Source organism: Theropithecus gelada, chromosome 3, assembly GCF_003255815.1.
Source record: "Theropithecus gelada isolate Dixy chromosome 3, Tgel_1.0, whole genome shotgun sequence".
NCBI classification, from domain to species: domain Eukaryota; kingdom Metazoa; phylum Chordata; class Mammalia; order Primates; family Cercopithecidae; genus Theropithecus; species Theropithecus gelada.
In genome coordinates this window covers 93,052,649-93,079,136 of record NC_037670.1, presented here as the reverse complement: position 1 = coordinate 93,079,136, position 26,488 = coordinate 93,052,649, and the positions used below count along the sequence as shown (strand labels likewise).

The following is a 26,488-nucleotide window of genomic DNA, read 5'->3' as shown; positions in this document are numbered from 1 at the left end:
GCAGTAAGCTATGATCACATCTCTGCACTCCAGCCTAGGTAACAGAGCAAGACTCTCTCTCTTCAACAAACAAGGAAACAAACAAAAACAAACCAAAAAACCAAAAGGAAGTATAGTAAAATAAGATATTTTGAGGGAGACACCATATTTACATAACTCTTATTACAGTACCCTTATTACAAATTGAACTTTATCATAGGCATGTATGTATAAGAAAATACATAGTATATCTATAGGATTTGGTACTATCCATAATTTTAGGCATTCACTGGGAACTTTGAAATATATCCCTCATGGAAAAGCTGGGGACTACTGTATTTTTATAATATTTACTAACTCAATTGCTGACTAATTCATAATAAAAACCATTGTTCATCTGCTCCCTGTCCCACATACATACCTGTTTTATGTGTTTTTTGGTTTTGCTATTTAAAAGACTAACCTAAATCTTACTAAGGTAGAGTTCCTTAGGTTCTTTGAGAAATGTGTTAAATATTTTATGAAAGTAATGTCATAGTGGCTTCCAGGTTTACTCTAAAAAATCTTGCCCATTTTGTGACAAAGGTGACATAATCAGCTGTCCAAAGATGGGTCTCTATCATAAGGGAAAGCAAAACCAATCTGCCTAATTTGGCCTTTGTGGTGAGCAAAATGGACCATTGCTCAAAAGATTTTCTTTAGTTCAAGAATTTCTTTATAGAGGAGGGGACAATGTAACGACCATCCGTTAATCATACTTACAGCCTTCTTGGCACTCAACAGAACACCTGCAAATAGTAAGCATTTAATGCACGGTTTTTTTGTTTTTAGTTAGTGTTTTTGTTTGAGATGGGATTTCACTCTTGTTGCCCAGGCTGGAGTGCAATGGCACGATCTCGGCTCACTGCAACCTCCGCCTCCCAGGTTCAAGTGATTCTCCTGCCTCAGCCTCCCACGTAGCTGGGGATAGAGGTGCCTGCCACCATGCCTGGCTAATTTTTGTATTTTTAGTGGAGACGGGGTTTCACCATGTTGGCCAGGCTGGTCTCGAACACCTGACCTCAGGTGATTCACCTGCCTCAGCCTCCCAAAGTGCTGGGATTACAGGTGTGAGCCACCGCACCTGGCCAATGCACAGTTTTTAAAGTTTAAAAATAAAACGTAGTATAAAGCTTCTTCTCTCATCAGAGTCATCCATTTACCTTGGCCACTGTGTTATAAAATAGGGAAAAGAAGAAACAAGAGGTAGGAAAAATGTTATATTTTCAAATTACTGAAGAAATAAGATCCATTCACATCTAGAACAAGGTAGGTATAAGTCTAAATATTCTCCTCAAATGGTGAATATACTACATACTCACAAGTGTATCTTCACAGTGCCCATATGCAGCTGGGTAATCACTAAATTCAACCTTGTTTAAATGAGGAAGAAAAGTGGTATCTTACTTATTCTATCAGAAATCTGAGCAACTTTCTATCATACTTAAAACAATGTTTTGAAAGCCTGCTTAAACAATTCAACAAGCTTACTTCATCAACATGTCAAGTCTTTACTATATCCAGTCTTTAACAATAGTAAGGAGCTCTTTGGTTGAAAGAAATGGAACCCCTTCAGAAAGGCCCAAGTTAACTAATAGGATATTTATCACAAAGAGAAAAACGAGCTCTTGGAACACAACAGCAAGCAATATTGCTAGGCCTTCGATGAAGTAGATGTTTGCCTGGCAGTTAGCCTCTCACACTCTATCCTTGTGAAGAGATACAATGCATCACTTTCTCATAGAAGATACTGTCTTGCAAAGTTCTAGATTTTACTTTTTAGTAAATTTAGCTTGCACCAGAAAAATCTGGTTGGCTCTTTTTCTGACATTCTCTCTTCTCTCCATAAACTTAAAGTTCCAATTTCAAACAGCAATATAACATGGTGTTTCAGTCTAAGTTTTTATATCCCAACATTTTTTGAAAGAGAACATGGTTGTTCCAGCTTGGGTCATTGTTCATCCAAGATCAAATCAATATGACTAGAAAACTGTAGTTGTATGATACAAAGGTTGCCCTTCTTAGGACTATGGGCCAGAATTGGGTTAAAGATGATGTAAAAGCTAAGAGAGGAATTTCATTTCTAGTTATATCTAAAGTGCATTTCTCTTGCCACTTACCGGTAATGAGGATTTTAAATTACACACTCATTACCTTATGCTACTAACTCATGTGCTTTTATTGCAATACTGGACTTCCAGGTTAGGTATTTTTAGAGATTTTTTAGTATTATATATGTCTAAGAATAAAAAGAAAGCACACCTGGAATCAATAATTTAAACTTAGTGGAAGATAAAATAACCAAAAATTAACATCTGGAAACTACTACATCATCTGTCAAACAGGAATAATGTTATTTGATCTCATTATGACATATGAGTTGAAAACCTATGAATATATTCTTTTGTGTAATTTGAAACCAAAATAGATAAGGCATATTTCATGTGCCACTTAATACACAAACATTTAAAATACTGTTTTCTAATTAAGTCTTCAGTTGTCCTTGATATAATTGATCATCAAATAGTTACTAAGCAAACACCAATAACTCTTTCAAAGTAGTTTCTTTAGATTATTGGACATGGTTAAATAATGTGAAAGTTACAAAGCCACAAAATGAAATCAACTTGCTCTGAACTCATCACATCTCATTCTCCGTCTTGCTCTCTCTGCTCTAGTCACACAAAAATTATCGTTGCTCTGGTTATCTTTCAGAAATATGAAACCCAGGCCACTCCTCATGTCTTTGAGCCTCTTCATTGACTATATCCTCACTTTGAAATTATCTTCCTCTAGAATCTATTTCTTTCAAGTATTTGCTCTTGTTTCACCTTCTAGTGAGGCCTTTACTCACTACCTTTTTACAATTGCAATCTTTACCCTCACTACACTGACATATCTTTCGCTTTTTTTTTTTTTTTTTGCCTCTGCAACATTTATCATCGTCTGGCATACTACCTATTTAGTTCTTTTTTGTTCTCCTCCTGCTTCTAAAATACATGCTGCATCGACAGGCAATGTTGTCTGTTTTGTTTCCCTAATAAGTGCTCAAATCAGAGTTTATCACATAGTTGGCATCCAATAAATATTGATTGCATGATTGAATGGCTAAGAAGAAAAGGAAAAAACAAACAAACAAACAAAAATCTCCAACAATCACAAAGCAAATGGCTCTTTAATGTGAAGGTACATTCACATTTACTTCACAAAATAACTTGGGGCCACCAGAGACTACTAAGTCTAGGCCTTAATGTACATTATCATGTGACATCAAATAGGCTGTGTAGCCTGAAACCAAAATTAACAGAAAATAAATTTTTAAGTTTTAAAAGTTATACATATGAACATGATAAATTACAAGCAAAGCTCTTTCATTTTATCAGAATTATAAAGATGTCTCAAAGAAAAATGGATAGAAACTCTTCAGTTATGATTTGTAGAACCATAATGTTCTCTGTTTGAGGTTAGAGCAGTCAGTTTTATGACTTTAGTTGTTTCTGTCTATAAACTATTTGAGAAAAATCCAAAGCTCACTTTGGAATGCACGTGAAGAGATTTTACTTACTGCTCCAGTCTTCTCTCTTCTCAAGTCATAGGTGTTCTTACAACTAACAGATTGAAGAAAAAACACGTAGAAAATACATTTTAAAATGTAAGTCTTACTACATGATCAGTTTCAAGACATTTAAAAAAATGTCAAAAGCAAAGTTGGTGTTAGTCTTTTCTTTTTCTTCTTCTTTTTATACATTTGTGCTTAGGTCCCCTCTAGTTCCAGTCTGCCTGCCTTTGAAGTGTTAATAATTTTGGACATTTTGGAAACTAAGGAGAAGTTTTCACCATTTGTTTTCTTAAATGTGTTGGCAGTACAGGTTTTTTAAATTTTGAAATAAATCAAACTCAAATGTAGAGACAGTTAACAAAGAAACCCAAATTTAGGCTATGAGCATATATTATTTCTTTTTTGCTGTCACGTGGATTGGTAAAATGTACACAATCTCTAATGCTTGGCTAGAGGAAAAAACACCGTAGCTTTTTAAAAGATCTGACTGCACCCACAACTCAGGCACTTTGGCAGCACCCTTTGTTTTCATTTGCTTGTATTGTATGGAGCAATGGACAGCGTGCCAGTACCCCAAGCTATAGCATCTATGGTGATTTAAACAATTGGATCAGAGACTGGAATAAACTTTGCTGCCTCAGGGCTGGCAATAATTAATCAGTGATTTAAAAAATAAATGGCTTCTGGCTGGGCGTGGGGGCCTACACCTGTAATCCCAGCATTTTGGGAGGCTGAGGTGGGCGCATCGTGAGGTCAGGAGTTCAAGATCAGCCTGGCCAACATGGTGAAACCCCATCTGTACTAAAAATATAAAAATTAGCCGGGCATGGTGGCAGGCGCCTGTAGTCCCAGCTACTCAGGAGGCTGAGGCAGGAGAATCACTTGAACTCGGGAAGCAGAGAGATTGCAGTGAGTTGAGATGGCATCACTGCGCTCCAGCCTGGGCAACAGTGTGAGACTCTGTCTCTAAATAAATAAATAAATAAATGGCTTCTGATGTGGTTTGGCTGTATCCCCACTCAAATCTCATCTTGAATTCCCACTTGTTGTGGGAGGGACCCAGTAGGAGGTAACTGAATCATAGGGGCAGGTCTTTCCCATACTGTTCTCATGATAGTAAATAAGTCTCATGAAATCTGATGGTTATATAAAAATGGGAGTTTCGCTGCACAAGCTCTCTCTTTGCCTGCTGCCATCTATGTAAGATGTCACTTGCTCCTCCTTGCCTTCCACCATGAATGTGAGGCCTCCCCATCTATGTGGAACTGTAAGGCCAATAAACAGCTTTCTTTTGTAATTGCATGGTCTCGGTTTGTCTTTATCTGCATCATGAAAACAAACTAATATAGCTTCCTTCCCATTTTTTAAATTTATGATTTTTAAAAGGAGGAAATGGATGACCACGTATTTCATATTATAAAATACAAACTTCTGTCATTATAGCTAAATAAGTTTATAAATGCCTCTCCCAGTCCTCCCACCAGTTGTACCCCTTGTACATATTACCTTTAGGTTATTAAAACAGAACATACATCTAAAAGTTGATGTTTCCAACTTGGCTGATACATTGAGCAACAGTGTCAGCTTGCAAGTTGCTGGTAGAGTCACATGCTCTACATGGAGTAGGATGACTCTCCATTACTCTGTAATGTTCCTACTACTATCTTGTGCCTTTTCTCACTCAATAGAAGATGTAACTCAGTCAAGAACCCTATGAAGAAAGAAAACACACAAAAAGAAAATTTCATCGTTTCAAAATGCTTATTAGGATGAAAAAAATATGTATATTTGGTACCTGGGTTAGAAGTTATGTTTTGGAATGTGTTCCAGGTAATAACAATTCCTCTTTTGGGGGGGGAATTTTTCTCACCTTTTAACTCCTCTTTCATAAATCTGGATATCAGGCAGTGACGTTAGTAATACCAGGAGTAAATCCATCCCCAAGTTGGCCTGAATTCTCCTTGCTGGGAATTTGCAATTGGTACTGAGAGCCAAAGAATTAATCTCCATGTGATGGGAACTGCAAAGTGACTGTTTGGAATACATATGAAAAACTGAGAGAAACTATTGATGCATTCCAATAACTTTTAATCTTTTCTTGAGGTCTAGCTGCATGCTGGTCCCAGAATTCCTTTGGCACCATGAATTTTCATAGCATCTCTCATGCTGTTTTTTGTTAGCTCATTAGTTTGGTTTCAGCTTTAGTAAATTCTGTAGGTTTTATTTGTTTGAGAACAAATAACTCTAAATTAAAATGTGGTATTATAGGAAGATAGCTAATTTTTTTTTTTGTGGGAAGTTCTCGTTTGCTCCAACAGTGCCTATCCAGTTGAAAATGTTAATTGAATGGAACAAGAAGAGAATGTGGCTCTAAAAAAGAAAAAAAAAGTAAAACAAAACAGAACAAAAAATAGAGTTGTATATAATTGACATGTAGCTTGAGAGTGAGCAAAATTAGAGCTTATTTAAAATAGATTTGAGTTCTCCTCTCTTCCAAGGGTGGATTGTGCAGACCCTTTGCCTGCATTTGAAAGGGAACATAACAAAGGTTCTGCCCAGTGGATTCCCTGGACTAAGGAAGTATACCTGTTCCATGGACATCATTTGTACTTCTGTAATAATTCAGCCTTAAAGTGATTAGAAGTTACAGGGAGAATTAGAATGTTTTTAAATTTTATTTATTCAACAAATATTTTATTTATTCAACAAATATTCAACAAGTAAGTATCTACTATGTTACCAGCACTGTACCAGCACTGGTATTATTCAGAGGCAGTCTGGATCAATTCTGATCCTACTGTCATGAAGGGAGATGGGCAGAGTTCCTGCTGTCATGGAGGAGAAGAGAGAGGAAAAAGAAGAGGAAGGGGATTTCATGGTTTTTGGACTATAGAAGTTCAAGAAGATGGTTCTGGCTTCAGGTTCTCTGACTGTAGGAATTCAACAAATATTATCCATTGACTTCATCTCTCTGCCTCTGTTGTCCTCTGTGTTTCCATGTTGGGAAAACATGACAGCCAAAATAGTCACCGGAACCTCTAGATCCTACGAAGAGCCAGTGATCTATGTTAGGTCCTCTGAAAAGCAGACACCTAAATGTGATTAAACATGCAAGGATTTTATTAGAGAAAATGCTTGTGGGAGAAAATGGGAAAGGCACTGGGATAGACAGGGTAAGCTGGTCAGAACACAGTGTAAGTTTGACCCAGAAGGAAATAGTAAGGAAAAGAAAGGTGGAAGCATTATAGGCTGCTATGTAATCTACAGAAGATTCCAGGCCCGACCATCAGGGAGTCAAGTCAAAGTTGGTTACTGTAAGAGTCATGTGTCTCCCAGGAATGGGTCTGCCTTTATATGTGTGCTGCATGCCAGCATTGGCTGGGAGCGGTGGTAGGAAGCCTGGCTTTGATGCGCATGTGGTGATGGATTTCAGAGTACAGCAGCTAGAGCTCATAGACAATTAAGCTCCCTGTTTTGAAGGTCTGTGAGGTGCCTTCTCATGGTTGCCACATGGTCCAAGAGACAATAAAACCTTCTTTCCTGCAGGATCAACATTATTCTAAAAACTCACCCTGATATTTATTTATTCACTTGGTTATTTTAGGACACATGATTCATGAATTGAGGTCACAAGGGGACCCAAGACTGGATCCCATAATTGTACTGTCGCATGTGAATCCATGTAGTAGAGGAGAGGTGGATTCCAAGATTCTTATAGGCATCAAATACACCATATTTTGTGTGTATTTATGCATATGTGCGAGGGATCCTGAAAGAACTCTACCTCTCTGAAATGAATGATTAAACAAAAATATTTCAGTACCTAGTGTTCTAAGATATTCATACCCAATTTTTTTAGACAGAAAAATTAGCAGATATCCACTAGTATGTGTGAGTGCATATACATACAAATTGTATGTATATGTGTGTATGTGTGTGTGGTATAACAAGATGTTAATAGTGTATTTTACAATGAACATGTTTTAAAAGAAAGAAAAAACACATAAACAATAAGTAACTTGAAGATCGTTTTCTAATAAACTCATAAACTAAAACAATAGTTTGATATTAAAGTTGAAATAACGGATTTCATAATTATATATGAACATCATTATGTACATTTGCATAGATTATAACAATCTGTAGTTATATTTAGTATACATATGAATTACTTAAAGAATGTTAACTGACTATCCTTTGGGTGAGGTGATGCTGAGACAATATTCCACAAGTCTCTTGAATTTCTGCAAATCTTGTGAACAGAGGTACTCACGGATTTTGTTCCAGACTAACTTTTCAAGAATGTTTAGATAGTTAAAGCCTTGGGAAATAAAAACAGTGGCTCCTCTAGAGCAGAAGACAACAAACAGAAGTAAACAAAAAGATTTGTTTACTTTCCAGTGTAATAAAGATGTCTTCCTCTGGGGCAAAGATTGGGCATTTTATATGTATGTAAAATGACTGCAGTCCATTTTCTATAAATCACTGGGGTTCCCTAAGCATGGAGTTTCTCAGCTGTGATACAAACGCCCTTCATGCACAGTAGCTCCCTGGGGCTCTGCATTGTTCCTATAGGACTTGGGGTGCAATGGGAACTGGCTGGTAAAAACATGGAGCTTATTGAGGTGCAGTGAGTAATAATTAAAGTCCTTTTGTCTCTGATTTAGGAGTCTTTTGTCTTAAGCTAGCATCCATGAAGTTGTGGCAGAGTAACTTATTAGTTTGCAAGTTGGATAAAAGCTTAGACTCTTCACAGTTCTTTCCTTCAATAGACAGCAGTATCAATGATACTCAGGATTCTCTAAGTGAAAGGAACTTTCAGATAATCTGGTTTCCAATTCAGTGGTCTCATTTTATAGGTAAAGAAACACAGCTTAGAGAGGTCACTAAAATTGTTTTAAAAAACTCCACCCAATGGGGTTAAATCATTGTCACCTTGTAGAATTTAAAAGTAATAAATAAAAATTGGGTGTGCATATCTTAGAACACTAAGCACTGAAATATTTTTGTTTAATCGTTCATTTCAGAGAGTTAGTATTCTTTCAGGCTCCCTTGCACACAGGCATAATTACAAAATATGGCATATTTGATGCCTGTAAGAATCTTCTGTAACTGGTGATCTTGTCTATAGACAACCAAATTTGAAAGACATTAGACTGTAACAAGTTACGGGGGATGCAGAATTAGCAGGAACTTCTCTCCTGTATTAGAAACATTGTATTTAGCTCTTTCTTGTCTATAATCTCATAAATTTGTAGGCCATTTTATTTACTAATGCATTCTAATTTTAAATGCTAAAATTATGGTCCTCTTTGACGGCTCTTTTAGCTTCTATTTCCAGCTATTTACTAAGACAAGAATGGACAAGGGATTTCATGTGTCCTTGTTTTTCTGTGAGTAGGTGAGTGCCAGAGAATTTTCTAATTGTAGCCAATGAATGTGGAACTAATTACCTACAACTATAAAGACTGCAGCTTATTTGCTATTGAAATCGTGGTTGTAGACTTAGGTTTGTTGATTCTACCTTTTTTCCCCCTTAATTACTCCAATTTTATAACTTAATAAATTTTTGCCTTACTAAAAATTTTCAAACATATTCAGGACAGGTTATCAAATCAATGTGAATAAGTAGGAACAAGTCTAGCATTCAAATGTCTGAGATAAAACAACTGGGATGATTCAGTGTACCAAATATTTATTTGAAAATAGAAGACAAAATGATGCCATGAAGTTATTTCCTACTGCCAAAGTGGAGATTTGGATAAGAAAATAGTTTAGAGCAAACATCTGAACATCTTTATGTTTAGTAAGGAGAGCCAGTGATATTCTGAGTTGAAGACATATTGAACTTTCCCATGAATTGTCCAAGAGAAATACCACAAAAAGTCACATGTGCAGAATTATCCATTATTTTTCAGTTTTGTTCTCACTTTATGATATATAAAATCTCTTTTAAAAGAGTGCTTTTTCTACCTAAAAAATAACCATTCAAGTGCCTAAAGAATATTTTTAAAAACTGAACTATGTACTGGCCTCCTAAAATATCTCCATTTCTAAAGGTAGGAATCAGAGCTTACCTGTGGAGGTCATAATGTACAATACAGCTGGAAATGAGCAATTAAGACAGCAATTAAAATAGCAATGAGAGCTTTTAGAAATGTTAACAATACCCTTTTAAGAGGGAAAATATAAACAACCTAAATATCCAACCTTAGGAAATGAAATAAATTATACACTGAAATTCTGCAAACATTAAAAATAGGAAGACCTCTATATATTCATATGGGAAGATATTTACTATAAAAGAAGGTGGGCCCAAAAAGTACAAGTAGTTTGATTCCATATATGTCTTAAAATATTTTAAAATTCACTACTTAAAAATCTCTAAAACTACACATGCAATTGACAATAGTGGTTATTTCTGGAAGTAGAATTGCGAAGTGGGTGTGTGTGGTGAGGAATAGGGAGGGAGATCAATGACTGGTAGAGTGGGAGGATGTATATACTTTTACTATTTGAATTTTTAAACAAATATGTATTGATTTTGTAACATAAAATATCTACTCTTTGGCCAAAAAAAAGGCAAAGATGACCCATGTGGTAAATGTATAAAACAAGTTAAAGAGATCAAATTTCTGTCATGTCATTTGTAAGTATTCTATCCCTGACACACTGAAGTGATAAAAGTCCTTAAAAACCATATTACATATAGGCAAAAAAAAAAAAAAAGGATACATTTATTGAAACAAGTGAAGAGGTTAATAATATCACATCAGAGGCAACGTGATACCATTTGAAACTGTGCTTTTTATTTATCAACTTAAAACTATCTGTTGATGCTTTCATTATACAAAGGATTCACTGTTAAATACTATAGATATACTATAGATATAGTTAAGGCATAATTCCCGGCCTCAGGAAACATTTGGTCGAGACAAATTTGATTAAGAGACAAGCTTTTCAAACAGGTAAACAGTTTGAAATAATGCAGAGTGTTACAAGTAGAAAAATATTTATTAAAGAAAAATAAGAATTATGGTTATGAAGCATGCACATTTAGCCTTGTCTGGAAAAAGTTTATGCAGAAGGTAGTGCCTGAGGTCTTTTACATTAGATAACTTCTTAGTCCTCTGTCAGGTTCTCCACCTGGAATTGCCACAGTTAGTTTTTCTTCTCCAAGGGTCAAAATGCTGCTCATCCAACAACCAGCTTAAACACTAAGCATAAAGCATTAAACATTCATTTTCATTTGTACTTATCATGTATACTTAGATGTGTATCTTATAGACAAAATGGTAAGCCCTTAAGAGCAAAAACTGGTTAAGTCATTTCTGTATCACTGGTGACTAGTGAGGTGTCTTGCACAGTGAAATGGGTGAATGATAGGAACTGGAGAGAGGGTAAGGGATCTAGTCTAGGCTAGAGGGTTTATATGAACAAATTCCAAGACAGAAAAGATACACGAGGTTAGTGCAGCATGTGACAAATGTTTTGAAGAATATATGGTAGACACCATCATCAGTCTTTTTGTGTCAGAAAGATGAACAAAAAAACAATGAACAAAGTTATTATATTCTAGGAAAGACAAATGGCCAGATCTGACTTTTCAAAACTACTCACATTATGAAAAAAGCAGGAACAAATCTAGTTTCAAGTTCAGCATGCCATAACTGGCAGAAGTACTACTTGAAGCAAAACAAAAGTAATGTGGGAACTTGCTTATTTTGCTAAGCCACAATGTATTTTTCCAGCAATAGCATAAATTTGATATCTTTCTTTGTGTCTATGGAAAAGGGGTTTAGAATTGTTTCACTAAAAATTAAATTTCTCTATTGTCAAACATGATTGTATACTCAAATTTTAAAATGTGAAGGGAATATTTATTAAACATTTCCTGGGTATGCCACTATATTAAGTCCTGGTAATATGATACAGTTTATTTCAAAGTTTTTTCAACTCACACTTCCTTTAAAATAGCACTGACCAAAAGAAAGTTAATGTGAGCTTCATATACAATTTTTAATCTTTATAGAAAAATAAACTGAGAAAGGCAAAAATTGTTTTATTTAACCCACTATACCAAAACATACTGATTTCACCAGTACAAAAACTGAGACAGTTTACATTTTTTGGTACATCTTCAAAATCTGGTATGTACTTTATACTGACAGCACATCTCAATTTGGACGAGCTATATTTCCAGGGCTCAATACTCACATGAATCTCAATTGTAATCAAAGAGGTTGGCCTGCACCCTTCCATTGTCTAGCACATCTACTTGTAGACAATTGTCAACATCTGCCACTCTGCCAATTCTGTAACCCATCATTATAAGTTCAGATCAACATATATCACTAGCAGAATTTATTCATTACCAAATATTTAGCTGTAAGATCGGCACTATGTCTGGTACTAAATACATGGCAATAAAAATGCTGAAATGGGAGTTCAACCATAAATCTATTTGCAGATACTAACACAGGTAACAGTGAGTGAACAATCCTCCCTGGTTTTTTTCATTCCACTTAACACAATTATTAATTTTCTAATTTATTGTGTGTATATGCACATCTGTCTCTCTTATGACATGCCACAAGGGAAGGAACTACATCTATCTTGTTTGTCGTTACATCCCTGGGCCTTAGCAGAATGTGTTATACAAAGTAGATGGTCAAGTATGTGGAAAATGAATAAATATGGCCATGCATTGATTATCAGCTTCAACCAGCTTGTCATTTCGTTACACTTTGTCAATTAGTCAAGAGACATTCCACATTTTCTCAATGAAAGCAGTGAACAGAACAACTGTTTTCTCTTCAGCACAATATCTTATAGCCCATTCCAATCATTAAAAAGTAATCTGAAATTTCCCACAAGTCAGAATCACATTTATCCTGTCTTCATTAGACTCTCCTCCAACATACAACAAAATTAGAATGGCTGAGGAACAAATGAACAAGTACAAGAAAACAGTCCTTTCCATCAGCCTCTCAGACTTAAGAAGACAAGGACACACATGCACCTGGAAGAAAGAAAGTAACGAATAGCATTTACCACCACAGAGTCAGTCCAGGCCTGGCTTTTAAGAGCTGTGAAGACTTCAGAAACTTCTTTGGAAAACCATTTTATGTTAAACAATAGAAATACTGTAGAAGCCATGATAAAGGAAAACCTAAAACTAGTTAATGTCCTGAGTTTTTAAAAAAGCAAAATAAAATAGCATGTAATAAGGTGAAGCCTATTAAACACACACAAAATCAAATCATCAAAATCTCAAACTTAACTCATTCTTCAGTCATATAATATTGTATTATAAAGTCCTTTGGCTAGTCTTGACATTGTAGAAATAATTTTATGTAGAGTGCGAAACCTGGAAGAATATGAGAGCGGACAGTGAGAGCAGCTATCTTTTTATTTTGTATAAAATGGTACTTTAATAATACTGATTTTCCCCAAATTAATTTATAGTCAGTTTTATCATTTTTAGCACATAGAGCCTCCTACTCCTAGTTCAGTATTTTCTGTTTTGGAAACTACTGGTATGCTTAACCATTTCATATCACTGAAAACATTTATTCATCAATTGTATATCGATCGATCTTTTAAAAACTGAATCATATTTAAAATACACTAAAGAAAATTACTTTTCCCTTTTCTTTTTGGTGAGCATTTCAAAGGTGGGGTAAATTCAGCCTCTTCATTGTGTTTTCTTTTCTTTTTTTTCTTTTTATGGTCACTTTGGTAACCACTGGAGTCACTGCCTTGGAAAACAGGGTCCTGGTCCTGAACTTCCTGGTGCTTTTTCTTCCTTTTCTTTTTCTTTGGCTCCTCCTCCCAGAGGCCATTCACATTATTAGTATTCTGCAGGGCTGAGTCTTCCATTGGAGTGTCATCTGCATCATCTGCTAGCTTTGTGGTACCACTGTCCACTTCATATGTCTCTGGGTCTTTCTTCTTTTTCTTCTTCTTAGGTTTTTTAGCAGCTTCCTCAGTGCCATTTTCTGTAACTTCTTCAGAAACTTCAGAGCGCTTGAATTGTAAACTATAAATTAACAATTAAAAAAATGAACAGAGCAATAAGCAAAAAACAAAGAACAAATTGAGATCAAGATACCCTAACAGGCTAAGGTTTTCTAAATAATGACAGCAGTACAAGACACATAACCATGGCATAAATTCCAAATATTCTATCCCGTTATCCCTCAATCCACTAAACTATGCATAGGCTGCTGAATGTTAAATTGAAAAATGTTAAATTTAACATTAAATGTTAAATTCTTTCTTTATGAAGAACTTCTCCCAGACTGTTTCCACACATAAAAATGACATAAGAATCTTGTCAAAACATGTCTTCCAAGTTTTGGGTTGTCTCAGAAAAATTTGGTCACTGAACATTAAACACCACAATACCTAGGCTTATTAACCAAACCACTGACATCTAATAGAAAATACGATCTGGTACGTATCAAAGTAATGGAGTTTCCAGTCTACTGTTTTAATCCTGTTTCAAATAATAGTCCATTGTTCTACTTAGCTGATACTAAGATAGTGTTACTTTAACATTGTGAATTATTTTATCCCACTAAAATAAAACATGGATCAATGAAGTAGCTCTCTCTCCAGAACTTCAGTTTTACTCAGTAGCACTAGGCACATGTACCTAATCAATACCAACAACATAACTTTAGAAATGCAGTTCCTCAGTCAGACTTAGTCACATTTCAGTGTTCAATAGTGAGGCTGCTGTATTATGTATATATACTATATTTCTGTCATCACAGAAACTGAACAGCTGTTCCAGACTTCAACCCATACTCTTGTAACTTTAAGGCAAAATATAGAAAAAGTTATTAGCAATAGCAGCATTCTAAGAGTTGTCTCTCTCCTCCTTCCTTTAAACTTGGCTCCCATGGAATCAAGCTCAAGATCAGAGTAATTCTTATAATAATTTCAATACAGAATAATACAGAAATTAAAATATCTGGCACAGATGACAATAATCAACACAATTTTTTGTGTGTAAAAACAAAGCAGGCCAATAGGAAGGTAATTGTGCTTTCAGTAGTTTCAAGTTTAGAGGTCAATTAAAAAAAAAAAAGTTAACAACAAAATAGAAAATACTCAGCAAAATTGAGCTATTGAATATTAAAATACAGACCAGTTAGCTAGTCAGTGTTTTAGAATATTTGATGCACTGTTACAGATTACTTAAGACTATTGTTGCCAGGCGCGGTGGCTCACGCCTGTAATCCCAGCACTTTGGGAGGCCGAGGCGGGCAGATCACAAGGACAGGAGATCGAGAACACGGTGAAACCCCGTCTCTACTAAAAATACAAAAAATTAGCTGGGCGCGGTGGCGGGCGCCTGTAGTCCCAGCTATTCAGGAGGCTGAGGCGGGAGAATGGTGTGATCCTGGGAGGCGGAGCTTGCAGTGAGCCGAGATGGCGCCACTGCACTCCAGCCAGGGGGACAGAGCAAGACTCCGTCTCAAAAAAAAAAAAAACATGCCCCATTATTCTGAAGTTCATGAATAGTCAAGTCAAACTGGCACAGCTCACTCTTTGCAGTTTTAGGGTGAGAGCTGCAGAAATCCAACTATGCCCCCAGTTCCTGTTGTTGTTTTATATATATGGATTTTTCCTTCTTTTCTTTTCTTTTTCTCTCTTCATTCCTTTCTAATTTTTTGGTCAATTTTTGGCTTAAGTATCAGTGGGGAAAAATTCTTGTTCTTGTGACTGACTTGGCTTTCAAAGACACTGGCAGGGATTTCAGAAATCTGATTATTTGGAGTTCATTTATCAGCCTGACTGTGGCTTTTAGGTTGGGAGAATATTGGGATGCAGAGGCCTATCCTTTACTTCATCACCTCTCAAGATATCCTTGACTAGTGCTGTGGTTTGAGTGTGTCCTCCAAGGTTCATGTGTTAGAAGCTTAACCCCCCATGCAACAGTGTGGGGAGGTGAGGCCTGTCATAAGAGGTGATGGGGTTATGAGGGCTCTGCCCTCATGAATGGATAAATGCCATTATTGCAGGAATAATGGGTTAGTTATAGAAGCCAGTTCAGACTTTTCTTGCTCTCTTGCATTCTCTGCCCTGAGATGACACAGTACAAAGGCCCTGACCAGATGCCAGCACCTTGATGTAGGAATTCCCAGCCCCCANCCCTAAAAAAAAAAAAAAAAAAAAAAAAAAAAAAAAAAAAAAAAAGAGTATTGTTTATATTGACTTTATGGTTTGAAAGCATGAATATTCCTATAAACAGATATTTTTAAAGACAGGCTTATGTTCTCTAAATTCATAATTAAATAGAAATTAAGTACCTAATGATAATTATGTAATAATAAACTAACCTTGTGATATTTAGTTTTCCCCGAATGCAGAATACTCCAGCAGCATCTGAGTCTAAACGAAATACTTCAAATTCTAGTTCATCACCCATGTTTATCTCCATGGTTAGCCACTGCTCAGCTGACAACTGCTCAGGTTTAGGAATGGAGGCATTGAAACACCCGTGTACTAAACAGCCAATGTGGCTAGAAGACACTTTATTAACTATACCCTGGGAAGAAGAAGGAAGAGCGTAACATAAAGAACAGATCCACAAAGTTAAAAGGTGAACCAAACTTTACAAGCTTCAAATAATCTTCAAAGAGCAAACATCAAGTTAATGGTCTAATTTAATATGGAAAAAGTTTACCTCAATTAAAACTTACCCCATGTCATGCCAAAACATCACTTTAGAATACCTTTGGGTTTTGAAAAAGCTCAAACTTTATTATATAAGTAATTGCACATTAACTGTCTAACTGGATAAACTAACCTGCCCCCGCCACCCTGTCCAAGAAAAAAGCCACCTAAACCCCCCACTGCAGGATTCCTTGGGGAGGAGATTATTACTCTTTAGCTACATTGAAACCATGCAGAAAATACTCCCATATAACCTATAAAAAGACCTCATATGTGTTTTATAACTGGGATCTATGTTATGTTTCTGTAAATAGACCAAATTTCAAAGCTTAAAAATGCATTCTTTATTTAATTTAGCATGATGCAAGCATTCCATTAGAAGACAGCTTACCCTTTATATGTAAATATTGACCATGACTATTTTTGGCTAAATCACAAAAGTATTATTAGAAGCTTTAAAACTAAAACAAAAATATGTGCTATATGATTTTAAGATGAGACTCTACATAAAACTTATTTTTCTTCTCAGGGTCAATATATACAAAGCATATGAATGAGACCCAGAAATATTAAAAATTCACATTTTCTGAATTACAAAACTGCAAATAATACTGACATCTATATAATGCTGTTTAACATCAGCAACCCTTTACACATGTGACATAATAAAACTTCCCTATCTGGTATGGTCAGAAGTCTAGTGTTCCCACTGGTAGTTTCCAGATGGTCTAGATAAACAAACTGGTACATCCATAAAATAAAAGATTATTCAGTAACAAAGATAAATAAGTTCTCACCATAAAAAGACATAGCGAAACCTTAAATGCATATTGCTAAGTGAAAGAAGTCAATTTGAAAAGGATACATACTCTATTCTTCTTTAAAAAGGCAAAACTATGGAAACAGTAAAAAGATCAGTGGTTGCCAGGGATTAGAGGGAACAGAGGGAAGAAGGAAGACATGAATAGATGGAGCACAGGAGTTTTTAGGAGAGGAAAACTATTCTGTATCATACTATAATGGAAGATAAGTTGTTGGGATTCACTCATGAAAGTGGCAGAAATATTAAAGGGAAATATTAGGGAAAGTTATAGGGAATAGTCACAAACCTTTTTGTGAAGGCCAAAAGGTTATATAGCTTGTAATAATTGAACAGGCTGAAGACAGCCGGTTCTTACCTTAGAGCATTAAGTTATAGGGTAAATACTAGGGACAATAGAGGCTTCCTCAGTTAAGTCTGTTTACCCTACCTCCATTAACTAACCTTTAAGTCAGATGGCCCTCTGGGGGTGGGGTGGGGGGAGGTCGCCCAGAGATATTGCCCCCTAATGACATTTACTTTAAACCTCGGTACCTGAGCTTTAATTATTTGTAGAACTACTCTTTTGACCATGTTAATTATCCACAAGTGTGTGGACTCAGAACTTCTATTGTTAACTGTATACTAAATAAATGCCTGGAGTGTGAACTGCTCAGGGCCAGCGGCAGGGACAAACCTCTCTTGGTGTGTAGGCGGTCGGACACTCAGCAGTACTGGCAAAACAGAATATCTGTGTGTCAGTGAAGGTTTTATTCATCCGTCTTTTAGGTCAGGGTCTGCGGGCAGACCCTGTATTTTTGGAGACAGGGTCTCACTGTTGCCTAGGCTGGAATGCACTGGCACAATCATAGCTCACTGCAGCCTTGAACCCCTGGGCTCAAGTGATCCTCCTACCCCAGCCTCCTAAGTAACTGGGACTACAGATGCATGCCACCATGCCTGGCTAATGTTTTATTTTGTGTAGAGATGAGGTCTCACTATATTGCCCAGGTTGGTCTTGAACTCCTGGCCTCATGTGATCCTCCTGCTTTAGCTTCCCCAAATGCTGTGATGGTAGGTGAGCCACTGTACCTGGCCTACATGTTTATATTTAAAATAATAATTTACACAAAGTAGATGAAAGTTAAGTTTCTTAATTTCCAAATACACATCTACTGCCAACTTCAGTAGTCCAGTTATAAGATTCCAGTTTAACAGGCAAAGGATACTATTTGTATTAATTTGATATTGATAAATGAAAAAAATTGAAGTGCCTTCTAGGTTTTGTCATGGTTAAATTGATCTATATTTTTATGAACAATATCAAGGGTTAGTTAACAGTTCTGATCTATTAGATTAAAATATTTATCAGCTAAAGAAAAGAGCATATACACCCACATATGAGTATACATATGAACATGTGTATACACAGAGAACTGCTGGAGGAAGACAGGAGAAAGTAAAGAGTAAAAAAGGATCTATTTCAGTAGATTTCATATCAATATCTACATTTCCAGCTTATGAAAAACTGGAAGACCTTTCCCACAGAGATTCCATTTCCAAGGCACAGACTGGCTGCCCTGTCATCTGTCATTCACACATTTTCATTACTGCCTGGCCCATTTGAATTCCTGTTTTATATACTGCTATATATTCTTTGAAACCTTTGTAAAGAAATGGTATTTGTGTAGAATTGAGAACTTTTGAAATAATGATAATTGATTTTTTCCCCTTAAAATCATTCTGTGACTATGAAAATAATAAAGTGGATGGGACATACATTCTGTGCATGCATGTGTTTTAGGAGGATATTAAAAAACTTACCTAGGTTTGGATGATACAAATTATTTTTTCCATAAAAATATTTATTTACTCACAATAGCAATTTATTTGAGTCCCAAAGTATATATTACCTTTTAAAATGTTCCAAGTTACATAATTATAGAATTGTACAAAGGGAGCTAGAAAAAAGGGATACACATACCATAAGCTTTTGCCCCGGTTCAGGGCAGAAAATAACAAAATCAGCTTCAATGTTAAGATGAATGTGTCCTTGATCATCATAAATATCTCCAAGTTCTCCCACAACTTTGATGTTATCATATGCAATAGGGACACCTAAAAGGCTGTAAAAAGAAAAAGTTGAAAATGATATATTTTATCCTCTTTTACTTATTTTTTTGGAGACAGGGTCTTACTCTGTCACCCAGGATAGGGTGCAGTGACATGAACAGGGCTCACTGCAGCCTGGACCTCCCGGGCTCAAGTGATCCTACTGCCTCAGCCTCCCAAAGTGCTGAGATTATAGGTGTGCACCACTGCGCTCTTTTAAACCAGGCCATTTTCATACTGATTAGATATTCTAAGAGTCCAAAGCCTACACATCTCCTAAATACACCACGCATGTCAAAAACAATAGTGTATGACTAGTCTGTAACAACTTTAGTAGTCCTGTTTCACCAATGGATTCTGATGTGTTGGCTAAGTTAAAATGATGATTCAAGATACACAGAAACAAAATATCCATTAATGCATGAGCAGTAAATCAACTCTTCTTCCCTTGCCAACTCCCATTCTTTCTGTTCTAGCATGACTATTTGAATTCTTCAAGTTATACTAGGATAGAAAGAAGGGACTTAGCAAAGAAAACGTGTATCTCGGCCGGGCGCGGTGGCTCAAGCCTGTAATCCCAGCACTTTGGGAGGCCGAGACGGGTGGATCACGAGGTCAGGAGATCGAGACCATCCTGGCTAACACGGTGAAACCCCGTCTCCACTAAAAAATACAAAAACCTAGCCGGGTGAAGTGGCGGGCGCCTGTAGTCCCAGCTACTCGGGAGGCTGAGGCCGGAGAATGGCGTGAACCTGGGAGGCGGAGCTTGCAGTGAGCTGAGATCCGGCCACGGCACTCCAGCCTGGGCGACAGAGCAAGCCTCCGTCTCAAAAAAAAAAAAAAAAAAAAAAAAAAAAAAAAAAAAAANAAAAAAAAAAAAAAAAAAGAAAACGTGTATCTCTGTGAGCATGACTGAACAAAAGGCAATTTTGGTATTATTCACCATTACTGAATTTCAGTACTTGACCGCATATAGCAAGGGAAGCATTACAGTTAAAGCTGAAGCCCCTGAATTTTAAAGTCAATGACTTAATGGAGAAAATCCCAAACTTAAACTGTTGCTAGTAAATGCAAATGTTAATACAACTACATTTAGGAACTGACTCTTGACACTTTAGTCTACAAATGTAACAGTCAGGATTAAGGGACAACTATTTTTCAAACTGTCATTTCTTAGTTCTTAAGGAATTATAGCTATTAAGGAGAAAGACCTAGTGGTGGGAGGTGGAGGGTGCAGTGAGCTCAGATCTCACCACTGCACTCCAACCTGAGCGACAGAGGGAGACTCCATCTCAAACAAAGGAACAAGAAACAACAAAACAAACACAACCTGGTGGCTTCGTTACTTGTTGGAAAACACTTCCCTGACTCCCCTAGGCAAACCTGAAATCATTCCTCTACTCCTATAGGCCAGCTTTCTCACTGTTCTTAATCTAACTGTATTGAACCTATCTGTATATATGTTTGAATTTCACACATGACTCTAAGGCCTTTGATAGCAAAGAATATTTTTTCTTGAACTCAATTAAACTTCTAACACAATTCACATAAAATAAGGGAAAGCATTTATCCCTAATAGTTGTTGTTTACTAAAACAGCCAGGAGCCACAGAAAATAAACTTTAAGAACTACCAAATTAGGAAAATCCTAACTCAGAGACTTACTCGGGAAAGCAATCTTCTGAGGTTTTCATTTCTGCATGTGGCATTCCTAAGCTGGAATCATCCTATCACTAAGACAATGTTAGGGACACAGAAAACAGAGTCAGAGAATAGGAAGAAAAATTAACTGCCATACTAGACAGAAAAACAAATATTAAGACTTTATTTCTCCTAATCAAAGCCGTGTCTGGAAGGAGGTCTGTGGTCCCCTGGTGGGAGGGGGGACATTTGGAAATTTGTGATACTAATCATGGTTATCACAAACTTTGCACAAGCCAGGGCAGAAAAGAGTCTGTCATGTACAGGACAGTCGGTACAATGAGGAAATATCCTTAGCTCTGACTTTTGAATAAAAGGACAAATCTGTTTACAAATAGCTAGGAACCTAATTTAACTCTTAACATCAACATACAGTCATCTTTGCATATTTTTAATCTATATTAAATTGTTCAGGAATTTAGCAATATATAAATTCAAGGGGGATTTTGTTAAGAGTCATCAGATATGTGAACACAGGCACCCAACACTATATACTTTTTCCTCCTTCACTTTTGTTTTTCAGATACCATCCTAAATAGGTATCAGGGCAAGATGGTAGCCTCACTTTAGTTCTTTAATACTGTATGTTCAATGTTTTGTCCCTCATTAGTAATGCATAGTTCAAAGTGTGGTGCCTGATTTTCACCTGGTGAATAATTTCACCAGGGGTCTTCAGCATATCCAAGTAATATGAAAGGAGTGGTGGCCAGATCTGTTCAGAGTCACTCGGCCTGATTTCGTTATTTCCCGCCCTAGCCTGTCAAATGCAGGCAATACAAAACGGTTACAGAAAACAGGATGGTTGCTTGTGTTTCCAGATGTTATGACTACTTTGTATATCCTTTAATCTCTCAAATCCATCCTCTCTAATCATTTTCTCTTGAACAATTATAACATGATCTTAATTCCTCTCTTTGTCCACTTTCTCATCCTATTTGGTAGCTAACCGTTAAGTAAGGCTAACAAGTACTGTTTCTTAAACTGCAAATCTGATATGGCAGGAACTGCAGATAAGTACTGCTTTCTCAAAAGTGTACCAAGTCTCAGAGTTAAAGGGTACTGAGAGGATGAAGCACTAACCCTGCCTAAGAAAACAGAAACACAAAAGGAAAAACAACAACAACCCCACCTTACCCCCAAAAGAACAAAAACTGGCAATGACAGGAAGGGAAAAGCAAAATGGCCATCGTCTCTGAGTCACCCCTGCCCTCGTCTCCAATGGCATCCAATGCCTTTCCCCTGACATAAACCTTATTCTACTTATATAATAGATACGGTTCTCTGGGCAAAGCATACCGGTTCACATCCAGTATCCGTTTGTTTATGCCACTCTTTGCCTGGAATGCTACCATGGGAAAGTACCGTCTTCACTCAAGTTGTTCTCAGATGTCCCAAGATCCCAATTCAACACTCCTTATCTTGTTAGATTTCTGTCAAATTTTAACACCTTACTATTTATTGGCTTGTATTTGTATCTCTACTACAGCTTAAAGCTCCTTGAAATAGGGATTTCATTTTTTGTTTGTTTTTGTATCTCAAGTGTTCGGTATATAATATAAACATACGAGAACTGTATATTGGTGCTTGGAAGAAGCTGTATATTCTGGAGATGCTTGATTATTAACCTGTGTGTGGAGGTCAAGGATCCCTTCAGAAAGTGATAAAAGCTTCCGATACAGTGCCCAAGGAACTTCACATAAGAATTCCTGAAGGACAGTCATGAATCCCTAAAGAATCCATTCACTCTAGTATTAGAACCTCGCTTTTGAACCAAAGTATAGTCCAGAGGAATACTGAAGCACATGCCCGCGCCCCCCGCCACACACCTCTATAATTCTGTTTTCAAGGGACTTTTGAATACCGTAATATAAATGCATACGTTTTGTTTTTTTCTCTCCCAAAAGCAACAGGCTCATTAGTTCGACTGAATAAATCGTCTTAAAAACAACTCAGGTCCAAAAGAAGAGAAAATGGGGAAATTACCAGATTGAAATACAGTAAGAAAAAAACGTGCTTCACGTTTTACAGGTAGAACGGTTGTACTAATGCTTCATGTGCAATCTTCGATGGAATGAGAATCTACTTAAGCACTGCAAACCAAATTTTTATCGTCAAATGAGAAAACATCATCCGGAACGGGATAAATGAAACGCTGAATGCCAAACAGAACTGGGCCTACTAGGTCTCCAGACCCCTGGTCTGTTCCTGCCCCTACACCAGGGTTCTGGAGCGAGAATCTCCACTCCCTCCGCCGACACCTGAACTTCATCTTTAAGTTTTCTTCTCTATCTATGAAAGGGACCCTATAAAGATCTTCACCACAGTGGTACTGGCCTTGAGGGGCGGATCGCGACTCTAGAATTCCACGGGGCTAAGCTCTGGGGGGGGCAATGCGACCTTTACTATTTGCCCCCTTTCTGCTGCGTTGTCAGCATATCCACCTGCTGCTACTTCCTGTGCACAAAAGAAGGAACAGGCAAAGAGATCGGTACCTCTCAGAATAGCGAAGGAGCTCCGCATCAAGCTGTTCTCGAATGCCAGTGCGTTTCCTGTTCAGGTAGCGGGGAGACAGCGCGATGTGCCTTTGGTGCGGCCCAGCCACCAGGCATGAGTAGCGACTGTTCACCAGCGCACAAGCAGCGGCATAAGTCGGCAACTCTAGGCAAGGCAGGACGCCAACCTGCCCTACCAGAGACCCATCAGAAGCCGCCGTTGGCCGCGGCACCTCTGAACAACCCGCAGCCATGCCGCTTGTCAAGGTTCCCACGGCGCGCGCCGTTGACGCAAGCACAATCGCCTGTCCCCGCCGCTCTTTTTACGTCATCCACCAACTACCACGCCCCTAGGAATTTCTCCTCCTTACGCTGTATTACGCAGCTCTGACCAGCAGGGGGAACCGTATTTTCGCGCTTCGAGGACGGGAGCTTAGAGCCTCGGATATGCATTGAGCATGCAGGAAAGTCAACCGACGGCTCTTTTAAGGGCAGGCAAATGTGTGTTTTCGCACAGAAGCTTATTGGATTAAGTAGGCAGCTTAAAAAGGGGGGTCTTCACTTTGATCATTTCCAGTAGTAAGGTGGTTTGGTAGAATTTTACAAGCTTGGACTATACAATAAAAAATCAAAATATTTATGGAGTGTATTTTATGCAGGACACGAAATCCTAAGAAGCAGGCCTGATAACTCTAATGCAACATATCTGAAAACGAACCTACTAGTTCTCTCCTGTCCCACTTCTCTCCTCATTATGCACATGCTAAATCAGGGAATTATACCACAGCCAACCTGTCAGCCTCGGATCCTCTTTTGTTTCCCCAAATATCAAATCAGCCTGAAGGCCTGTATTGCCCAAAGTGGAAATATCATTCTGTTTGGACACTGTTCTCTTTCCCTGCCGACAAAACCGCAGGACTCCCTGCCTGTGGAAGCCTAGCTCAATGGTCAGGAGGACGCCCCGGGGCAGCCAGATCTTCCCTGAAACACATATGATTGTGTTGTGCCCTGCTTAAGCCCTACATAGGCACCCCACTTTCTCTAGGACAACACAAACTCCTGAAAAATGCTTATACAAGGCCATTTTGTGATCTGTGTGGGCACGCAGCCTCTCTCTTCAGCTTCATTTGTCACTCTCCCACCCTAATATTATGCCCCTTGATCCACTTTCAGGTCACTCTTTCTGCAGTCTTATGCTGTTCCTTCTACCGGGGAATGTAATATTTTCACAAGGGTAAATTCTCCTCACGTATGAATTTTTAGCTTAGATTTTACATTCTGTCCCTTCGCAAAGAGTTTTCAACCACCCCACACCTCTTTCTCTATAAGGATTAGGTAGTTGCCCATGCATGTTTTTTTAATGTTAATTTTATATTAACTGCCATTTGCTTGCCTGTTCCATCAATAGATTCCTACACTCACTAAAGTGGGGACCATAATATCTGTATTATTCACTACAGTAGCCCCCCGCATCTCATCCCTCCTCCAAAGAAAACCAAGAAAAACGCAAACAATACACTCTGAATGAATAACCTGATAGCGAGTTAATAAATAATAAGTGATAAAGAGCTCGCGGCCTAAGTGGAAGTGGGGTGTAAATGTAACCATATAATAGGTTACGCTGGGTAAGTGCCAAGAGAAATGTATAGCAGTGATGTGAGTATTAACATACTCCCTCATCTCCTAGACACTGCAAAAAGCTTCTTAACCTCTCTAAACCTGATTTCTGACTTGTAAAATAGGAAAAATAATGCTTGCCCTGCTACCTTAGAGAGATGGTAGGAGGGTCAAACAAGATAAATAAAAAGTATTTTCTTTAATATTCCTGAAATGACTGCAAACTCAGCATGAGATGATAGCGGGATGAAACTGCCCCCAAAACCTAATAGTAGACATTTTAAGTCCATAAATGGGAAACTTAATGGCCCTTACCTTGATTTTGTTGCAAAGTCCTGTAAAACCCCTGTGCAGGACCCTTCTGTTCAATGTGCTCAAACTCAGCTAAACAAGGAAGTCACCTAAGGTGAGGAGCTTTAAGAACTCCTGATGCCCAGATGACATCCCAGACCAGTTCAATCAAAATCTCTCCAGGTGACTACACCTTACAGTCAAGGTGGATCTAGACTGGATGTAAGTGATTTGAATGAAAACTATTTGGCCAAAAAAGAATTTAGTAAAAAACAAGCTGGACATCGTGGCAGTTTGCCCAAAACAAAATGTTACCTGAAATCAAATATTCCAGTAATAACCTTTCACAACTACTAAATGTAGTGCACCATGGAGTAGTTTTGTAACCCTAGGTGTGTCCAGTTGCAGTTAGAAGTTTACTTGTTTAATTTTGAAACTGATTTTGCCATTTTCAGTTTTAAAAATTCTGGCTTGATCGTTAGCTTCTGTCCATGCTCTGCGTGATTTGGGAGCGAACAAGGTGATTCTGCCTGCATGCCAGTGTTCACCATTATGGGGTTACTCTACAAATTAACCTGTTTCACCTTCGACACAGGGAAGAAAACAGAAATACCATCAGTTCCTCCTACCTACCCTACCCCACAGACATGTACAAAGTTTATTTGTTCAAGGACCTGTAGTTTAACTGAACCATTTTCTTTTTCTCTAAAATGTGTCCAAGTTCCACAGAAAGTAAGGCAATGGTGGTCCCTGTCTCATGAAAAGCTCTGTCAAGTCAAAGGCAGTGTGCTGAGAAGAGCTTCATTCTATAAGGAGGAGAAAGAAGGTTAGAAATAATTTTGACCCCATGACCAATGGCCTCAGAGGAAGAGAGAGAGAAAATTTCCTGTGCAACTGTCTGTATTATTTTATCATTGACCTTGCCACCTCCGGCATGCATACACATACACCTTATTATATTAGTGTGTTTCTATTCCTCCCAATCAGATAATCCCTGGAGCAACAGAAATGTGCAAAAATTGGTGGTTTGCTGAAATAATGGTGGTTACAAAGTAATATGTGCCATATGCTCTGCTTTTTATAGAATACATGCACACTTATACACTTAGAAAAAAATCTAGATGCACAAATACAATCATGTGCCCCATAACTATGTTTTGGTCAACAACAGCTGACCTGTGTGATGGTGGCCCTGTAAGTTTATAATGAC

The 26,488-nt window shown here is 37.6% G+C and overlaps 1 protein-coding gene across 1 annotated transcript; it reads right to left on the bottom strand.

The window, feature by feature from the left end:
• Nucleotides 1-10,364: 10,364 nt before the first annotated feature.
• On the bottom strand, nt 10,365-23,689 carry TWISTNB (TWIST neighbor). The gene is made up of 4 exons (XM_025380949.1): nt 23,371-23,689; nt 19,051-19,192; nt 15,931-16,139; nt 10,365-13,619 (listed from the first exon to the last, which is right to left on the bottom strand). Exons 1-4 carry the CDS (start codon nt 23,622-23,624, stop codon nt 13,208-13,210), a joined length of 1,017 nt encoding a protein of 338 aa, XP_025236734.1. The 5' UTR covers nt 23,625-23,689; the 3' UTR covers nt 10,365-13,207.
• Between the last annotated feature and the right edge of the window lie 2,799 nt (nt 23,690-26,488).